Raw genomic sequence first — 20,392 nt, forward strand, 5'->3', positions numbered from 1 at the left:
TGATTCCAATTCTGATGATAAGTCAGAATTCTCTTGCTCCCCACATGAGAGCCCGGGACAGAGTTCCCAGCCCCTGGCCTTGGCCTGGCCCAGGTTTCTTATTGTGGCCATTTAGGGAGTGAACCAGCAGACAGAAGATCTCTCTCTCTCTCTCTCTCTCTCTCTCTCTCTCAACTGCTTTTCAAATAAACTCTTTAAAAAAAAAAAAACTCTCTAGCTCAACCATAAGAAATGAATTTTCTCAGGGCTGGCACTGTGGCACAGCAGGTAAAGCTGCCGCCTGCAGTGCCGGCATCCCATATGGGTGCCGGTTCAAGTCTCAGCTGCTCCACTTCCAATCCAGCTCTCTGCTGTGGCCTGGGAAAGCAGCAGAGGATGGCCCAAGTGTTTGGGCCCCTGCACCCATGTGGGAGACCCGGAAGAAGCTCCTGGTTCCTGGCTTCATAGCAGCGCTGTTCTGGCCATTGCGGCCAATTAGGGAGTGATCCAGTGGATGGAAGACCTCTCTCTCTCTCTGCCTCTCCTTTTCCCTCTGTGTAACTCTGACTTTCAAATAAATAATATCTTAAAAAGAAGAAATGAATTTTCTCAAAGTAAGTCTTCCAAATCTCTTGCCTATTCTCATTTGATCCGATTTTGTATCACAAAGAGGTTGCCGTGCAGGTGTTTGGCCACACCCCCTATTCAGAGTGCTGGTTTCAAGACCCTCCTCCACTTGCTGACTCCAGCTTCTTGCTAATAGTGCACACTGTGGAAGGCAGCAGGTGGTGGCCCAAGTAACTGGGTTCCTGCCACCCACGTGCGACACCTAGCCTGAGTTCCAGCTCCCAGCTCTCGCTGTTGGCAGGCATCTGGGAAGTGAACCAACAGCTGTCTCTGTCTCTCTCTCCCTCTCACAGCCTGGCCTCCCACTCTATCTTACCTTTTGCTAATGGAGTCCATGTGCAAGGCTGGTAATAACCTTTATAAAAATAAAGAGTTTGCCATTCCCTGAGACCATAGAGACTGTGTCAAACTAAATCCTATCTGGCTTCAGGATGTCTCCGGATTGACTTTTTTTTTAAGATTTTTTTTCTTTTTCTTTTTTAAAGATTTATTTATTTGAAAGTAAGAGTTACACAGGGAGAGGAGAGAGAGAGAGAGAGAGAGAGAGGTCTTCTATCCGCTGGTTCACTCCCCAAACGGCCGCAATGGCCACAGCTGTGCTGATCTGAAGCCAGGAGCCAGGAGCTCCTTCTGGGTCTCCCATGTGGGTGCAGGGGCCCAAGGACTTGGGCCATCTTCCACTGCTTTCCCAGGCCATAGCAGAGAGCTGGATCGGAAGTGGAGCAGCTGGGACTCGAACCGGCGCCCATATCAGTGGCTTAACCTGATATGCCACAGCACTGCTCCCCCACCCACTGACTATTACAGAAGGAATACAACCTAACTTGGACCCTAAGCTAGCTCACAGCCTACCTCTGAGTACACTTCAGTAGCAACGGCTGAGTCCCTGCCCGTCACAGGGGCCAAGCTTCACTGCACTGCAGGCCACCAGTTAATCCAACCGTGTTCACAAGAGGCAGCCACCAAGCCGCACCCAGCCAAGCCATCTCTGTCCCATCCCTCCTCTTTCTGGCCTTAAGTACTACCTGACCACATGGTAGCATGGAGCTTCCAAACATCTGCTGGTTTGCCAATCCTTCTTTTCTCAATTAAACTCCTGCTAAATGTATCTGCTTAAAGTTTTTATTCTAACGGAGAATGAGTAGAAAAGGCTAGGCTTGGGAAGGCGTGCACGGAAAGTGCCGTTTAGTTCAGAGAGCCCGAGGGAAATGTCCAGAATCTTCAGTTCCCCACTCCGGAGGCCAGGAGCTCCCAACAGTCGTGTGCTCATCCCTGAAGCTGGCCGTGCTGTCAGGTGTCTTACTCGGCGCTCACTGGAGGCCAGCAGCCAGGTGTGGAGTTGGCTCTGCTGCTGAGGGTGCCTTGCGGGCTTCCTATTTCAATTCCTTTAAGCCGTGTGACTCTCGCTTTGTTGAATAAAAAGTCGGGGGAGGGACCTGCGTTACAGCGGTGCGGAAGCTTCACCAGCCAGTGCACAGCGGCCCCACATTCCTCTTCTCCGCCAGGATGACACAGGAAGCCCCCTTTGAGGCTCAGCCCACGGACTGCCATGCATAGCTGCCTGCACGTGGATGCACTAACAGGAGTGAGGGGAAGAGGAGGGTCCCAGCAGGCCTGCAGCCAAGTGCTGTGAGTCTAAATGAGTTAACCTGTTTAAGCAAAATTCCTCCAACTTGTAGTCTTTCCCCCTTGCTTCAGGTGGGTTCATTTGCTGGTATTACCTTTGCCTTACAGATGGGGTAAACTGAGGCCCGGAGAGGCCTGGAAACAATCGGCAAAGGGCAGGCTAAGTTCTGAATACAAGGATGAGGGCGGGGGTTCTGCACAGCAGTTTAGATGCCAGCATCCCACACTGCACCCCATGTGGAGTGCCTGGCTTCAAGTCCCAGCTCAGCTCCCTGCTGCACCCTGGGAGGCCCAGGTGGTTGGGTCCCTGTCACCCACGTGGGAAACCTGGATTCAGTTCTGGGCTCCTGGCTTCATCTGACCTGGCCCAGTCCCAGCTGTTGTAGACATCTGGGGAGTACAGCAGTAGAGAGAAGATCTCCCTCTGCTTGTCTGTGTGTGTATGTGTGTGTGTCTTTCTGCCTTTCAAATTATATATATATATATAATATACATATTATATACATATATACATTATATATTATGTATATATAATATTATGTATATAATACATATATTATATATATATATTTAAAGCCCTGAGCCCAAGGAATGTTAACTGTGCAGCTGTGTTAAGCACCATGATAGAGCAAACAGAAATCCAAGCACCTGCCTGCCAATGCAAACGGGAGGATTGGGTGGGTGGGTGGGGGTCCTCATTCCTGCTCGTGCACACTGAGGGTGAAGGCAGCAGTCCGGCCACCCCTGCTGCCTTGTATCCCCAACATACAAACGCCCTCAAGGACGGCATGCTACTGCTGGAAACGGTGACTGCTACGCTATCACAGAACGATCAAACCATCAGCATGCAGGCTTTAGAAAGTCCCCATTTTTATACTGGAAACAAATCTCAGTAATAAAGGAAAACAGTTCAGGTGAACATCTGTATTAACATCCCAGGGCACTCCCTGCCTACCCTCAGACATGTGGTGGCGGACGTGTTCCTGCCACAGGAACACCCGGGGACTCTGCTAACTTCAACAGATTTGTCTCCTGGCCGCTCGATTCAACTGCAGCCAGATGGGAAATGAAAAACCGGGAAGGGGCCTATTGTCAGGGACACAAAGAAGTGATTGAGCCAAAGCGGCCAGAGTCTTACCCAGCTGCTATGAACGCCCCGAGGATGATGGCAAAGACGCTGGCGATGATGTGCAGCGAAAACTGCTTCCTGCCACGGGCAAATAGTAAGAGAGGAAAGGTGATGGGAGGAGAGAAGTAAGAATATGGATTACATTTTGCAAACAAACTGAAAACACACATCAACGGTTCCCTACTTAAAAATCCAACACACAAAAGCTTCACAGAGCATCTAGAAGTCAGACCAAGTTGACAAGCTCGCCTCAGCCTTTTTCTTCACCTGACTGCAAACTGGGGTCTCTGCTGTCAGCTTTCGGCACGTCAGCCTGAGTATCCCCGTGTGAGGTCTGTATGCCAACATTAAAAAAGTGACTTCCCCTGATTTTTGTTACAATCACCATACTCAAATCGACCTCCCTGCTCCCCTACGCTCCTGTGCTGTGTGTATAGGGGATAGTTCTTCCTCCATTTGGCTCTGTGAACAGATTCATATCCATTTGGGGTGGCGGCTTTTCCTTTCATCATTTTCTATCACAAACATGTTAACTGTTTAATGTAAAATTGCAATTTTTCAAAAAAACCCCTTTGGGTTCTTTGGAGATTACACACACACAGGTGGCTTCTTTTAGGTCAATAAACAACTTGTCCTTAAGTTCTTGCAACCAGAAACTCCGATCAACTATTTGGGCAGATGACTGGATGACAAAAGTCGAGGGATAAAGGTGATGCGCGCCATGGGGGACACACAGGACGAAGGGAGCATAGAGAAGTTACCCGAGGATGAGCGTCTCGAGGAGCAGAGTCAGCGGGATGGTGAACTTCCTGAGCACGGTGAACATCGGCAAGCTGTCAGATCAGGACGAGAACACAGCATCAGGCGGCAATAAGCACCGCTGGGGTGTTTTTATGTCTGAACTGCCTAGCCATTCTCCAGATTCAATATAATCCTCACGTTTACCATGAACAAATCATATGAAACCCTAAAAAGATACAGCAATTACATAATTTCACATCATTCCACCATCACACTATCGACCACTACAAAGACTGTGCTAAACCAGTTGGCGATGAGGACGACGATCCAGCCTCCAACAAATCAGGCTGGGACTATTTGTCAACAGTTGTTAAACGGTCCTAACCTTGGGTCCAATTAGTCTAAGTTAATCATCCAAAAGAAAGAAAAAAAAATTGCACAGACGTGTGCAATGCAGTATTGCTTTTGGAAAAGTATCAGTAACAATCTAAATATCAGACAATGTCAATGGTAAAATAAATAAACATACATCCACTGAGAAAACATTATATATATGTATATATAAAAACTCTAGAATATAAAAGTTCATTTTCCAACAGTGGTTAACGTGGAAGATACTAAACTAAGTGTATCACTATAGTAAGATACATTCTGTATATGGGAAAAGGCTAAACTGAATACTTAAATTATGTTTTTTTTTCCTTTTTTTTAAGATTTATTTATTTACTTTGAGAGTCAGAGTTACACAGAGAGAAAAGGAGAGGCAGAGAGAGAGAAAGAGATCTTCGATCCAATGGTTCACTCCCCAGTTGGCCACAATGGCCAGAGCTGCACCGATCCAAAGCCAGGAGCCAGGAGCTTCTTCCGGGTCTCCCACATGGGTGCAGGGGCCCAAGCCTGGACCATCTTCTACTGCTTTCCCAGGCCAGAGAGATCTAGCAGAGACCTGGATCGGAAGTGGAGCAGCCAGGACTTGAACCAGTGCCCATACGGGATGCTGGCACCGAAGGCAGCGGATTTACCTATTACACCACAGTGCCAGCCCAAATTATGTTTTAAAGAATGGAATTATGGGCTATTTTCCCCAAACTTAACATAATAAGGCTACATTACCCCCCCCCCCAAAATTGAGGGGTGTTTGGCACAGTGGTTAAGATACCACTTAGGATGCCAACGTTCCATATCACTGTACCAGGGTTCAGTCCTGGCTCAATTTTTCATTCCAGCTTCCTGTTGTGCACCTTGGAAGGCAGCAGGTGAGGGCACAAGTCATTGGGTCCCTGTCACCCACAGATGACAGCAAGATGAAGTTCTGGGCACCTGGCCTCAGCCGGCCCCAACTCCAGCCCAGGCTGTTGTGGGCATGTGTGGAGCAAATCAGTACATGGAAGATCTGTTTCTTCTCTGTCTCTTTCAAATAAGTGAAAGCAAATAAATAAAACCAACTGTACTAATCCTTAAAGGAAACAACAAACAACTAAACATACTACTGTGTGTTCTCACCACACACCCCGACCCATGGTTTCACTTTCGATGGCTGCACTCACTCAGGATCAACTGTGGACCGAGAATGTCACGTGGAAAATTCCAGAAACAATTCACAATTTTAAATAACTTTTACTGCAGCACATTGCAACCACTGTCCTATTATTATTTTTGCTGTCAATCTCTTACAATGCCTAATTTTTAAGTGAAACTTCATCATAGCTCTGTAGGGATGGGAAAACACAGAATATACTGGGTTCAATACAATCCCTGTGTCAGGCGCCGCGGCTCACTAGGCTAATCCTCCGCCTTGCGGCACCGGCACACCGGGTTCTAGTCCCGGTCGGGGCACCGGTCCTGTCCCGGATGCCCCTCTTCCAGGCCAGCTCTCTGCTGTGGCCAGGGAGTGCAGTGGAGGATGGCCCAAGTACTTGGGCCCTGCACCTGCATGGGAGACCAGGAGAAGCACCTGGCTCCTGCCATCGGATTAGCGCGGTGCGCCGGCCGCATCACGCCAACCGCGGCGGCCATTGGAGGGTGAACCAACGGCAAAGGAAGACCTTTCTGTCTGTCTGTCTCTCTCTCACTGTCCACTCTGCCTGTCAAAAAAAAAAAAAAAAAAACAATCCCTGTGTCAGGGGTCTTGGAACTTAGCGCCTGTGGATAAAATGGGACACCATGATGCTAAAACCCATATTTCATGTTTTTTTTTCTTTTTCACATCACCATGCGCCCTTTTGAAGGGAATGACAAAGGGTGTCACTTCACATTGGTCATTTTTATATGTCCTCCTCCTGGTCTACCTCTCACCTCTCCATTTCCACTCTCATTGCACAAACAGGTCTTCCTCAATTGCTGTCACCCTCAGCATACGCACTCTTTTCTCATTTTGTAGATTTCCATTCACGTGTGCCATTAGACTACATAGTACACACAATTTTCTCCAGTTTATAGGATGGCTTGGTCTTTTCACTCCTCCACTTTGATTGTTTTTACAGTGACTTTTTCCTTTTCCTCTTGAAATAATGAATTCCTTTTATGTTATTTACTTGAAAGGCAGAGAGAGAGAGAGAGAGAGAGAGAGAGAGAGAGAGAGAGAGAGAGAAAGCTTCCATGCACTGATTCACTCCCCCAGATGCTCGCAATGCTGGGGCTAGACCAGGCCAAAGCCAGAGCCAGGATCTCAATCCAGGTCTCCCACGTGGGTGGCAGGGGCCTAACCACTTGAGCCATCATGGCTGCCTCTCAGGGTTCATACCAGCAGGAAGCTGGAATGATAAGCAGAGCTAGGACTCAAACCCAGGCACGGTAAAATGGGATGTGGCCATCCCAGGCAGCACCTTAACCGCTGTGCCCAACTCCCACCCTACAGTGAGTCTTGACAAAAGCGATCAGGACCCTGAAACAAATGCAAACTTCTTAATTATTTTATATAGCACACACTTGAAAACTGTCATTTCTCTTCCATGCACCAGGCCTCACCCACACAAAACAGATAGAACGTTCCTGAATTTTATAAAACTGGGATAAAACTAAAAGTTATACAGCACCATAATCACATAAACAAATCTACCTGGATAAAGCATACCATCCCTACCTTGATGTCGTCAGGTCTCATATTCTGTTTTTGAATTTGACTATAAGAACAAATATAGGGGCCGGCGCTGTGGTACAGTAGGTTAATCCTCCATCTGCAGCGCCGGCATCCCACATGGGCACCAGTTCTGGTCCCGGTTGCTCCTCTTCCAGTCCAGCTCTCTGCTGTGGCCCAGAAAGGCAGTGGAGGATGGCCCAAGTCCTTGGGCCCCTGCACCCATGTGGGAGACCAGAAAGAAGCTCCTGGCTCCTGGCTTCAGATCGGCACAGCTCCAGCCATTGAACCAAAGGATGGAAGACCTTTCTCTCTGTCTCTCCCTCTCACTATCTGTAACTCTACCTCTTAATAAAATAAATAAAATATTTTAAAAAGAACAAATATAAGCTTTTTTTGTTTTGGTTTTGTTTTTTTTTTGTTTTGTTTTTTGACAGGCAGAGTGGACAGTGAGAGAGAGAGACAGAGAGAAAGGTCTTCCTTTGCCGTTGGTTCACCCTCCAACGGCCCCTGCAGCCGGCACACTGCGGCTGGCGCACCGCGCTGATCCAAAGGCAGGAGCCAGGTGCTTCTCCTGGTCTCCCATGGGGTGCAGGGCTCTTGGCTCCAGCCATTGTGGTCATTTGGAAAGTGAACCAGCGGATGAAAGATATCTCTTTCTCTCGCTCTCTCTCTTCTCTCCAACTCTGCCTTTCAAATAAATAAATACATCTTTTTTTTTTTTTTTTTTTTTTTTTTGGACAGGCAGAGTGGACAGTGAGAGAGAGAGACAGAGAGAAAGGTCTTCCTTTTTCTGTTGGTTCACCCTCCAATGGCCACGCTGATCTGATGGCAGGAGCCAGGTGCTTCTCCTGGTCTCCCATGCAGGTGCAGGGCCCAAGCGCTTGGGCCATCCTCCACTGCCTTCCCGGGCCACAGCAGAGAGCTGGCCTGGAAGAGGGGCAACCGGGACAGAATCCGATGCCCCGACCGGGACTAGAACCCGGTGTGCCGGTGCCACTAGGCGGAGGATTAGCCTGTTGAGCCACGGCACCGGCCCAATAAATACATCTTTAAAATATAAAAATAAAAAAGATTGGGCTTGGGGCCGGTGCTGTGGCACATCAGGTTAACACCCTGGCCTGAAGCACCGGCATCTCATATGGGTGCTGGTTTGAGACCCGGCTGCTCCACTTCCCATCCAGCTTTCTGCTATGGCCTGGGAAAGCAGTAGAAGATGGCCCAAGTCCTTGGGCCCCTGCACCCACATGGGAGACCCAGAAGGAGCTCCTGGCTCTTGGCTTCGGATCGGCACAGCTCCGGCTGTTGCGGCCGACTGGGGAGTGAAGTATTGGATGGAAAACCTCTCTCTCTCTCTCTCTCTCTCTCTCTCCCCTCTCTCTCTCTCTTTCTGTGTAACTCTGACTTTCAAATAAATAGATAAATCTTTAAAAAAGATTAGGCTTTGGGGAAAAAAAACCTCCAATGTAATTTCTTAAACTGCTAAATGTCAGTCTCTTCTCTACGTATCCCAAGCAATATCCTGAAAACCAAAGTTGAGAAGCAGATGGGTGAGGACCTCCCAGCAACCCTCCACCTGCACCCACCTTAATTTCCTTGTGCTTGACAATCCACTTATGTGGTTCCCAACATAGAGGAGGGGCAGAGGGAACAGCTTCAATTTAAAAAAGAAAGAATGTTTGGTTAGGAGCCAGTAACGTGTCTTCCTTCAGAAATACACTGGGACATTCACCGCCTCCTCCACCAGCGGGAGAACCAGGTTAGTTCCTGCGTCTGCGAGGACTGGATTTTCTAGAATCCAAGACGTGCACAGTCTCTCCATGTGGTCCAAAGAGTTAGATGAGTAGTGATGCCTGGCGTTGGGGAGGGAGGGAGATGGCCATCTTGACCAGGCCTACGCAAGTAGAATACATCCCTACACCTGCACACACATGCACTCCTGTCCCTGCACACACGTGCCCTCCTGTCCCTGCACACACGTGCACTATTCTGTCACACACACGTGCCCTCCTCCATCACCTGCACACACGTGCCCTCCTCTGTCCCTGCACACACGTGCACTATTCTGTCACTCACACACATGTGCCCTCCTCCATCACCTGCACACACGTGCCCTCCTCTGTTGCTGCACACACGTGCACTATTCTGTCACTCACACACGTGCGCCCTCCTCCATCACCCACACACACGTGCCCTCCTCTGCCCCTGCACACACGTGTACTATTCTGTCACACACACGTGCCCTCCTCCATCACCTGCACACACGTGCCCTCCTCTGTCCCTGCACACACGTGCACTATTCTGTCACACACACGTGCCCTCCTCCATCACCTGCACACACATGCCCTCCTCTGTTGCTGCACACACGTGCACTATTCTGTCACTCACACACACGTGCCCTCCTCCATCACCTGCACACACGTGCACTATTCTGTCACTCACACACACGTGCCCTCCTCCATCACCTGAACACACATGCCCTCCTCTGTCCCTGCACACACGTGCACTATTCTGTCACACACACATGCCCTCCTCCATCACCTGCACACACGTGCCTTCCTCTGTCCCTGCACACATGTGCACTATTCTGTCACTCACACACACGTGCCCTCCTCCATCACCTGCACACACATGCCCTCCTCTATCCCTGCACACACGTGCACTATTCTGTCACTCACACACATGTGCCCTCCTCCATTACCTGCACACACGTGCCCTCCTCTGTCCCTGCACACACGTGCACTATTCTGTCACACACACACACGTGCCCTCCTCCATCACCTGCACACACGTGCACTATTCTGTCACACACACACACGTGCCCTCCTCCATCACCTGCACACACATGCCCTCCTCTGTCGCTGCACACACGTGCACTATTCTGTCACTCACACACACGTGCCCTCCTCCATCACCTGCACACACATGCCCTCCTCTGTCCCTGCACACACGTGCACTATTCTGTCACTCACACACACGTGCCCTCCTCCATCACCTGCACACACATGCCCTCCTCTGTCCCTGCACACACGTGCACTATTCTGTCACACACACACACATGCCCTCCTCCATCACCTGCACACACGTGCCTTCCTCTGTCCCTGCACACATGTGCACTATTCTGTCACTCACACACACGTGCCCTCCTCCATCACCTGCACACACGTGCCCTCCTCTGTCCCTGCACACACGTGCACTATTCTGTCACTCACACACATGTGCCCTCCTCCATCACCTGCACACACGTGCCCTCCTCTGTTGCTGCACACACGTGCACTATTCTGTCACTCACACACGTGCGCCCTCCTCCATCACCCACACACACGTGCCCTCCTCTGCCCCTGCACACACGTGTACTATTCTGTCACACACACGTGCCCTCTTCCATCACCTGCACACACGTGCCCTCCTCTGTCCCTGCACACACGTGCACTATTCTGTCACACACACGTGCCCTCCTCCATCACCTGCACACACATGCCCTCCTCTGTCGCTGCACACACGTTGCACTATTCTGTCACTCACACACACGTGCCCTCCTCCATCACCTGCACACACGTGCACTATTCTGTCACTCACACACACGTGCCCTCCTCCATCACCTGAACACACATGCCCTCCTCTGTCCCTGCACACACGTGCACTATTCTGTCACACACACATGCCCTCCTCCATCACCTGCACACACGTGCCTTCCTCTGTCCCTGCACACACGTGCACTATTCTGTCACTCACACACACGTGCCCTCCTCCATCACCTGCACACACATGCCCTCCTCTGTCCCTGCACACACGTGCACTATTCTGTCACACACACACATGTGCCCTCCTCCATTACCTGCACACACGTGCCCTCCTCTGTCCCTGCACACACGTGCACTATTCTGTCACACACACGTGCCCTCCTCCATCACCTGCACACACATGCCCTCCTCTGCCCCTGCACACACGTGCACTATTCTGTCACACACACGTGCCCTCCTCCATCACCTGCACACACGTGCCCTCCTCTGTCCCTGCACACACGTGCACTATTCTGTCACACACACACATGTGCCCTCCTCCATCACCTGCACACACATGCCCTCCTCTGTCGCTGCACACACGTGCACTATTCTGTCACTCACACACATGTGCCCTCCTCCATCACCTGCACACACGTGCACTATTCTGTCACTCACACACACGTGCCCTCCTCCATCACCTGCACACACATGCCCTCCTCTGTCCCTGCACACACGTGCACTATTCTGTCACACACACGTGCCCTCCTCCATCACCTGCACACACGTGCCTTCCTCTGTCCCTGCACACACGTGCACTATTCTGTCACTCACACACACGTGCCCTCCTCCATCACCTGCACACACGTGCCTTCCTCTGTCCCTGCACACACGTGCTCTCTTTCAGGCAAATCAAGGTCAGGTGTCTTACTGGAAGCCACCAGGTTAGTGAACCTTTGGAAAGTTCGGAAACACCAGCCACATTCCTGTGGCATCGCTGTATTTGTTTTGAAGACTTGGAATGATTAAATATCTACTAAGGTCAAATAAGGTTCAACAGCATTGCACTAGGGTTACTGAACTCTGAGCTTCTGAAGTATTTTCTCACCCTCAAGAGAAATACTGTTCCGAATAGGCAGAAGAAACACACAGGATGTAAAGCCTTGCCTTCTGCAATGCATAAACAAACAGCGTCCTCTTCCAAGATCATGTGAGAACTCAGACTCTTCTAACCGGCATCACAGCCCAGAGCTACCAACAGGTATCCCATCTGTCTTTTTCCACTACCAAGAAGCAAGGCGTTCAACTCAGATAAGACATCCTTTGAAGCACTTTGAAATACTGCCATTTCCCCAAAAATGTTACAAAATTGTATTACCACATTTGCTTAAGAAAGAAGATAAAAAAAGGACTTCAAAAGTACGTAGAGGGGCCGGCGCTGTGGCGTAGAGGGTAAAGCTGTCGCCTGCAGTGCCGACATCCCATATGGGCACCAGTTTGAGTCCCAGCTGCTCCACTTCCGATCCAGCTCTCTGCTATGGCCTGGGGAAGCAGTAGAAGATGGTCCAAGCACTTGGGCCCCTGCACCCACGTGGGAAACCCAGAAGAAGCTCCTAGCTTTGGCCTGGCCCAGCCCTGGCTGTTGCAGCCATTTGGAGGAGTGAACGAGCATTTGGAAGATCTCTGTCTCTCTTCCTCTCTCTGTAACTCTGCCTTTCAAGTAAGTAAGAAATAAATCTTTAAAAAAAAAAAGGTTTGTAAAAATGGGGTCAGGTGTTTGAAGCAATAGGTTAAGGCGCCACTTGGGAATGACTGACCTGGCCCAGCCCTGGGTATTTCAGGCATCTGGGGAGTGAGCTAGTGGTTGGAAGATTCTCTCTCTGTGTCGTCCTCAAATAAATAAGTACATATTGTTGTTGTTCTTTTTAAGTTTGTGGAGGGGTCAGCACTGCAGCACAGCTGCTTAAGCAGCTGTTTGCAACGCCGGCATTCTGTATGGGACCACAACTTCGAATCCCAGCTGCTCTACTTCAGATCCAGCTCCCTGCTACTGGCCTGGGAAGGCAGTGGAAGATGGCCCAAGTGCTTGAGTGTGCTTGCCAAACACGTGGGAGATCTGGATGGAGTTCCAGGCTCCTGGCTTCAGACTGGCCTGCCCAGTCCCCACTGTTTGGCTTTTTGGGGAGTAAATCAATAGATGGAAGATCTCTCTCTCTCTCTCTCTCTCTCTCTCTCTCTCTCTCTCCCTCCCTCCCTTCCTCCCTCCCTCCCCTGTTACTCTAGCTTTCAAATAAATAAATATTTTAAAGATAATAAAAAGTTTGTGAGAAAGAAGAAATAAAAAATAATGTGGGGGGCTGGCACTGTGGCTCACTTGGTTAATCTTCCACCTGCGGCACTAGCATCCCATATGGGCGCCGGGTTCTAGTCTCAGCTGCTCCTCTTCCAGTCCAGCTCTCTGCTGTGGCTCAGGAGTGCAGTGGAGGATGGCCAAGTGCTTGGGCCCCTGTACCTGCATGGGAGACCAGGAGGAAGCACCTGGCTCCTGGCTTTGGATCAGCGCAGTGTGCTGGCCGTGGCGGCTATTTAGGGGGTGAACCAATGGAAGGAAGACCTTTCTCTCTGTCTCTCTCACTGTCTAACTGTGCCTGTCAAATAAAAAAATAAATAAATAATAATGTGGAGCCAGGTGTTGTGGTGCAGCGGCTAAGCCATTAGCTGGGACACCCACATCTCATACTCTAGGGTCAGTTTGCGTCCCAGCTGCTCTGCTTCTGATCCAATTTCCTCTTAATGCACCTGGGAAGGCGGCAGGCGATGACTCAAGTGCCTGGGCCCCTACCAACCATGCGGGAAAGCAGGGATGAGCTTCTGGCCTCCAGCTGCCACGTGGCCCAGCCCTGGCTCCTGCAGGCATTTGGGGAGTGAACCACTAAATAGATGCTCTTTCTATTCCTTTTTCCTTCTAGTAGATGAATGAAAATAAATCAAACATTTTTAAAATAATAATGCATAGCGGGACTGGCGCTGTGGCGCAGTGGGTTAACACCCTGGCCTGAAGTGCCGGCATCCCATATGGGTGCCAGTTCTAGTCCTGGCAGCTCCTCTTCTGATCCAGCTCTCTACTATGGCCTGGGAAAGCAGTAGAAGACGGCCCAAGTCCTTGGGCCCCTGCACCTGTGTGGGAGACCCAGAAGAAGCTCCTGGCTCCTGGCTTTGGATCAGCACAGCTCCGGCCGTTGCGGCCAATTGGGGAGTGAACCATCGATGGAAGACCTCTCTCTCTCTCTCTGCCTCTCCTCTCACTATGTAACTTTGACTTTCAAGTAAATAAATAAATCTTAAAATAATAATGCACAGCTTCTATGAACTTTTTAAAGGCCTCTCAAGTGAGAAGCGGGGGATGACAGATCCAAGACGTCCCCTTTCCTAGTCAGCCTTCTGGTTATGAATGACTCACAATAGCACAGCTGGTGATCGTACAACTTAGGCTTCAAAAACAACAGCTGTCCCCATCGGCTGTCCCCATTTCCACACCTGATCCAAAAACAAAAGCAACACCAACTGCTAAGCTGTGTGTGCTAATCCCCTTGCTGGAAACAGCATTGGATAAGGTGACTTTTAAACGCTAGGTCATTAACTTAAAACCTTCATAAATGCATAAAAGGACTCAGAAGACTGTGAGGAACCCGCAGGGCAAGACTAAAGGCAAAACGGAAACCTGGAGGAAAACCAAGGCATTCCCACAGGCAGCAGAACCCTGGGCTAGTTCTTTTTTTTTTTTAAGATTTATTTATTTACTTATTTATTTATTTGAAAGTCAGAGCTACGCTACACACAGAGAGAAGAAGAGGCACAGAGAGAGAGAGAGAGAGAGAAAGAAAGAGAGAGAGAAAGAGGTCTTCCATCCACTGGTTCACTCCCAAATGACTGCAATGGCCACAACTGAGCTAATCTGAAGCCAGGAGTTAAGAGCTTCTTCTGGGTCTCCCACACGGGTGCAGGGGCCCAAGGACCTGGGCCATATTCTACTTATTCATGGGTTGATTTAAAACTTTAAAGATATCAATTCTTCCCAAACTGATTGATAAATTCAATGCAGACCCAATCAAAACCTTGAACTTTTTTTTTTTTTTTTTTTTTTTGACAGGCAGAGTGGGCAGTGAGAGAGAGAGACAGAGAGAAAGGTCTTCCTTTGCCATTGGTTCTCCCTCCAATGGCCGGCGCACCGCGCTGATCCGAAGGCAGGAGCCAGGTGCTTCTCCTGGTCTCCCATGTGGTACAGGGCCCAAGGACTTGGGCCATCCTCCACTGCACTCCTGGGCCACAGCAGAGAGCTGGCCTGGAAGAGGGGCAACCGGGACAGAATCCGGCGCCCCAACCAGGACTAGAACCCTGTGTGCCGGCGCACTAGGCGGAGGATTAGCCTGTTGAGCCACGGCGCCGGCCTGCACATTTATTTTTATGACAAGCTGCTTCCAATGTCATATACTAATACAAAGGACCAAAAACAAGGAAGGCATTAAGACTTTTTATAAAGCTATAGTAATTAAGTCTGTTTGATTATGGTGCAGGAAACAGCTTCCAGATACAGTCAGACCCATGGGTGATCAACAGTACTGTAGGAGGCACAACAGAGAACAGGCATTTAGCCTAGCAACTAAGGTGCCAATGAAGACACCAGTATCCCATATCGAAGTCCTGGGTTCAGGTTCTGCTTTGCACCCAATTTCAACTTCCTGGTAACACAACCCTAGAAGGCAGCTGGTAATGGCTAAGTACTCGGGTCCCTGTCACCCATGTGGGAGACCTGGATTGAGTTCAGGCTCCCGGCTTCAGCCTGGCCCAGCACTGGACATTGTAAGCAGTTGGGGAGTTAACCAGTAGATGGTGGAAAAATATTCTCTCTCTCTCTCTCTCTCTCTCTCTCTCATACACACACATACACACACACATACACATACACAGTCGCTCTCTGCCTTTCAAACAAAAGTTTTGTAAAAATTGAAAAGGCATTCAACCTCATTGTTCATAAGGGAAGTGCAAATTAAAGACATAGCCACACATTCACCACTTCAACAAAATCTCAAACGACTGCACACCAGGAACTGGCAAGAACGTGAAGCGACAGGGACCCGGGTGCACTACGTGTTGGGAGATGAACTGACAGAACCGCTGTGGAGAGGGTCTGACCTTGTCTGCGGCACTGGGGGATGTGCAGACCATGGGAGCCAGCAGCAGTGAAGCCCCAGGGACACAAGTGCGCATGTGCGGTCAGGGACTGAACCTCGCCCCCTCCCCCAGGGTGACTGCTCCTGAAGACAGGACCTCTAAGGGGTACCAGGAGGGCCCAAATCCAGTGGGACTCAGGTCCTTGCAGGAAGAAGGAGAAGGGGCCGGCGCTGTGGCATAATGAGTTAAGCTGCTCCTTGGGATACTAGCATCCCATATGGGCGCCGGTTCAAGTCCCTGCTGCTCCACTTCCGATCCAGCTCCTTGCTAGTACACCTGTGAAAGCAATGGACCGGGCTGGCACTGGGGTGCAGTAGGTGCCAGTCCCTGAGTTAGAGTTTTGTCACGAATAAACTTGAGGTCACACAGTATCCATGTTCGTCATGGTTGATGTCTGTCACGATGTATATATTTCAGGTCAGTTACAACTGGACACCTCAATGACAGATAATCTGTCTTTTTTTTTTGGACAGGCAGAGTGAACAGTGAGAGAGAGAGACAAAGAGAAAGGTCTTCCTTTTCCATTGGTTCACCCCAAAATGGCCCGCTGCGGCTGGCACACTGCACTGATCCAAAGCCAGGAGCCAGGTGCTTCTCCTGGTCTCCCATGGGGTGCAGGGCCCAAGGACCTGCGCCATCCTCCACTGCACTCCCGGGCCACAGCAGAGAGCTGGCCTGGAAGAGGAGCAACCGGGATAGAATCCGGCGCCCCGACCAGGACTAGAACCTGGTGTGCCGGCGCCACAGGCAGAGGATTAGCCTAGTGAGCCGCGGCGCCAGCCGACAATGTTTACAGAGAAGTTTCTGACCAGCGCAAGCAGCGGTGTGTATTTCCCATGTCCCATCACGGCTTTGTCACATACCTTTACAGGAATTTTCTTGTCAAAATCGGGGAAGTGAATGATTTTATTCAGCTTGGACACATACAGTATCATTATGGTGGCCGCCATCTAAAGCAAGAGGAGAGACAAGCTTCAGCAAGATAGCTGGGAAGACTGCTTGATGTAGCGATATCATCGGAACAAAACAGACTCATCCAAAAGAAATAGAACAAAAAAATCAATGTTCCGGGTTCCAGGAAAAATATTCATGGAACTCTGAAATAGGTTTTCTTGCCACTAAGTGGATTCCAGCAAAACTACAGGCAGAAGTTGAACATCAAACAGACTCACAGATACATATATTATCCCCAGGGCCAGGAATGGTGGCAGAGGGGCAGAGGGAACAGGTTCCTCAGGGCAACAGCTGGTAAGGCCACACATGAACCTTGTACCACACTTCCCATGTGTTGAGGATATGGGCACCTTCCTACAAGGTGAGCAATGCAAACAATTTTTAAAAAATAGGGGGGCCAGCACTGTGGTGCAGCAGCTTAATGCCCTGGCCTGAAGCGCCAGCATCCCATATGGGCGCCGGTTCAAGTCCCAGCTGCTCCACTTCCGATCCAGCTCTCTGCTACGGCCTGGGAAAGCAGTGGAAGATGGCCCAAGTGCTTGGGCCCCTGCACCCATGTGGGAGACCAGGAAGAGGCTCCTGGCTCCTGGCTTCGGATCAGCGCAGCTCCAGCCATTGCGGCCATCTGGGGAGTGAACCAGCAGATGGAAGACCTCTCTCTGTGTCTCTACCTCTCTCTATAACTCTGTCTTTCAAATAAATTAAACAAAAAAAAAAAAAAAATAGGAAACTCCACACAGACACACTTTTCAGAACTCCAATATTTCCTTAACATGTAACATAAGAGAACAGAGAAAAACAAATTCAAAAATGGATTTTTCTCTCTGGTCTTGACAGTACATCAAAAATGTCTCATTCGAATCATATCAATATGGAATACACTGGGTATATTAGAAGCACTCCATACAGAGTGGCCTAGTGGCTAATATGCCCATATCCCATAGCAGAGTAGCCTGGGTTCAAGTCCCATCTCCTGCTCCTGACTAAACCCTGAGTGGTAGCGTAATGGCTCAAGTAATTGGGTTCCTGCCACAGGAGACCTGAATGGCCCCCAGCTTGGCTCATTGCAGGCATTTGTGAAGTGAACCAGAGAATAGGAGCACTCTCTCTCTTGCTCTCTCTCTCTCTCACTCGCTCTCTCCTCTGTGTGTCTCTGCCTCCCAAATAAAATATTCTTGAAAAAGAAATATGTGGCCGGCGCCGTGGCTTAACAGGCTAGTCCTCCGCCTTGTGGCACCACCACACCGGGTTCTAGTCCAGGTTGGGGCGCCGGATTCTGTCCCGGTTGCTCCTCTTCCAGGCCAGCTTTCTGCTGTGGCCTGGGAAGGCAGTGGAGGATGGCCCAAGTCCGTGGGCCCTGCACCCGCATGGGAGACTGGGAGAAGCGCCTGGCTCCTGGCTTTGGATCAGCACGATGCGCTGGCCGCAGCGGCCATTGTAGGGTGAACCAATGGCAAAAAAGAAGACCTTTCTCTCTGTCTCTCTCTCTCACTATCCACTCTGCCTGTCAAAAAAAAAAAAAAAAAAGAAAAGAAAAAGAAAAAGAAATATGCCTTGTTATTTATTATTAGGAAATAAAAAATGTTAATGCCTTTCCATGCAAATTTTAGAACTTAATTTCCTCTATATGAAGATGCAAACTTTAAGGCTTTACTTATTTATTTGAAAGACAGGTATATAGAGAGATATCTTCCATCTGCTGGTTCATTCCCCAAATGGCCACCACAGCCAGGGCTGGACCAGGCCAAAGCCAGGAGCCAGGAGCTAGGAGCCAGGAATGCCATCTGGGTGGCACCCATGAGGGTGGCAAGGGCCCAAGCACTCAGGTCACCTCCTGCTGCTTTCCCAGGTGCATTAGCAGGGAGCTGGATCAGCAATGGGACCCCAAACAGTGCTCATATGGGATGCCCGTGTTGCAGGTGGGTGCTTAACCCTCTGTGCCACGACGCCAGCCCTGAAAGCTTTAGAGTTATAATCCTAGCGAATTTACAGACTTGCTCCTAGTGAACTACAAACTGGATACAACAGATTTGGATAACTCAAGTCCATCCTGATTTATGATTGTACTTCACCTTGAGGTCTCACCTTGTAATTTTTTTTTTTAAGATTTATTTATTTATTTGAAAGTCAGAGTTACACAGAGAGGAGAGGCAGAGAGAGAGAGAGAGGTCTTCCATCCACTGGTTCATCCCAAATTGGCCACAACGGCCGGAGCTGCACCGATCCGAAGCCAGGAGCCAGGAGCTTCTTCTGGGTCTTCCACGCGGGTGCAGGGGCCCAAGGACTTGGGCCATCTTCTACTGCTTTCTCAGGCCATAGTAGAGAGCTGGATCAGAAGTGGAGCAGCCAGGTCTTGAACCAGCGCCCATATGGGATGCCAGAGCTTCAAGGCCAGGGCGTTAACCCACTGCGCCACAGTGCTGGATTCTCATCTTGTAATTCTTAAAGAAACATACTAACTCTTTTAAAATTCAAAACTCACTTAAAATAAGTGTAATTCAGACTTTCTAAGTTTAGCTCTGGGAGACCACTTTTGTGGCCATTGTGGGAGTGATCCAGCAAATGGAAAATCTCTTTCTATTTCTTCCTCTCTCTTTTTCTCTTTGTCACTCTGTCTTTCAAATAAATAAAAGTAAATATTTTTTTAAATAATTAAATTTAAAAAATAAAATTAGGTCTGACTGGCCTCTTCATGCAACACACTATAAATAAATCAGGAAGGCCTGACCTTAGTATAAGCCAGTGGATCAAACAACCTCAAATTCATTTGACTTGGAGACTACAAAGGGCATATTACCACATATTCAATGAGTCTTAGCATAATTCTATTAAATTTTTAGGTATTTATTTTCATTGTATTTGAAAAAGCAGAGAGATAGAGACAGATGGAGAGAGATCTTCAATCCATCTGCTGGTTTATTCCCCAAATGGCCACCACAGCCAGGGCTGGACCAGGCCAAAGCCAGAAGCCAGGCATTCCAACTGGGTCTCCCACATGGGTGGCGGGAATCCACAAGTACTTGAGCCGTGACCTGCTGCCTCCCAGGGTGTGTGCATCAGCAAGAAGCTGGATTAGAAGTGGAGTCGCTGAGACTTGCACCAAGCACTCCAATACAGAATGTGGACATCCCAAGAAGCAATGTAGAATTTATAATTCGAGAAAGACAGGCAGGGTTCCCAAATGCCCGCATGGGCAGGGCTGGTCCAAGCTGAAGCCAGGAGCCAGGAATTCAATCTAGGTCTCCTATGGGGGCACAGGGAGCCATCACCTGCTGCCTCCCAGGGTCTGCACTAGCAGAAATTTGGAATCAGGAAGAGAGCTGGGACTCAAACCCAGGCATTCCAGGTGGTGTCTTACCAGCTACCCAAATACCTGCCCCTCACTGATCTTTAAGTGCTTTTTTCCTATATGTTTTTGCATTGAAACATAAAGACAGTATGTTTTTTGTACAACATTGTTTCCTGGTCATAATTTTTCTTCCTAAAGTGATACTGCAAAAAGCTATTCATTAGCATAATATTTAC

At 49.4% G+C, this 20,392-nt stretch overlaps 1 protein-coding gene across 5 annotated transcripts in view; it reads right to left on the reverse strand.

Moving 5' to 3' along the window:
- SLC35D2 (solute carrier family 35 member D2) overlaps positions 1-20,392 on the reverse strand; it is a 55,370-nt gene that overhangs the window by 20,226 nt on the left and 14,752 nt on the right. For 3 of the 5 annotated variants that reach the window (XM_062207112.1, XM_062207114.1, XM_062207117.1), the window contains 4 exons: positions 16,777-16,863; positions 8,765-8,832; positions 4,123-4,194; positions 3,371-3,439 (listed from right to left, as the gene is read on the reverse strand). In XM_062207112.1, the coding sequence (XP_062063096.1) occupies positions 3,371-3,439; positions 4,123-4,194; positions 8,765-8,832; positions 16,777-16,863 (296 nt within the window). The remainder of the gene's footprint in view (positions 1-3,370; positions 3,440-4,122; positions 4,195-8,764; positions 8,833-16,776; positions 16,864-20,392) is intronic. The other 2 variants (XM_062207113.1, XM_062207115.1) reach the window with 1 other exon arrangement.

This window comes from Lepus europaeus, chromosome 12, assembly GCF_033115175.1.
Source record: "Lepus europaeus isolate LE1 chromosome 12, mLepTim1.pri, whole genome shotgun sequence".
NCBI classification, from domain to species: domain Eukaryota; kingdom Metazoa; phylum Chordata; class Mammalia; order Lagomorpha; family Leporidae; genus Lepus; species Lepus europaeus.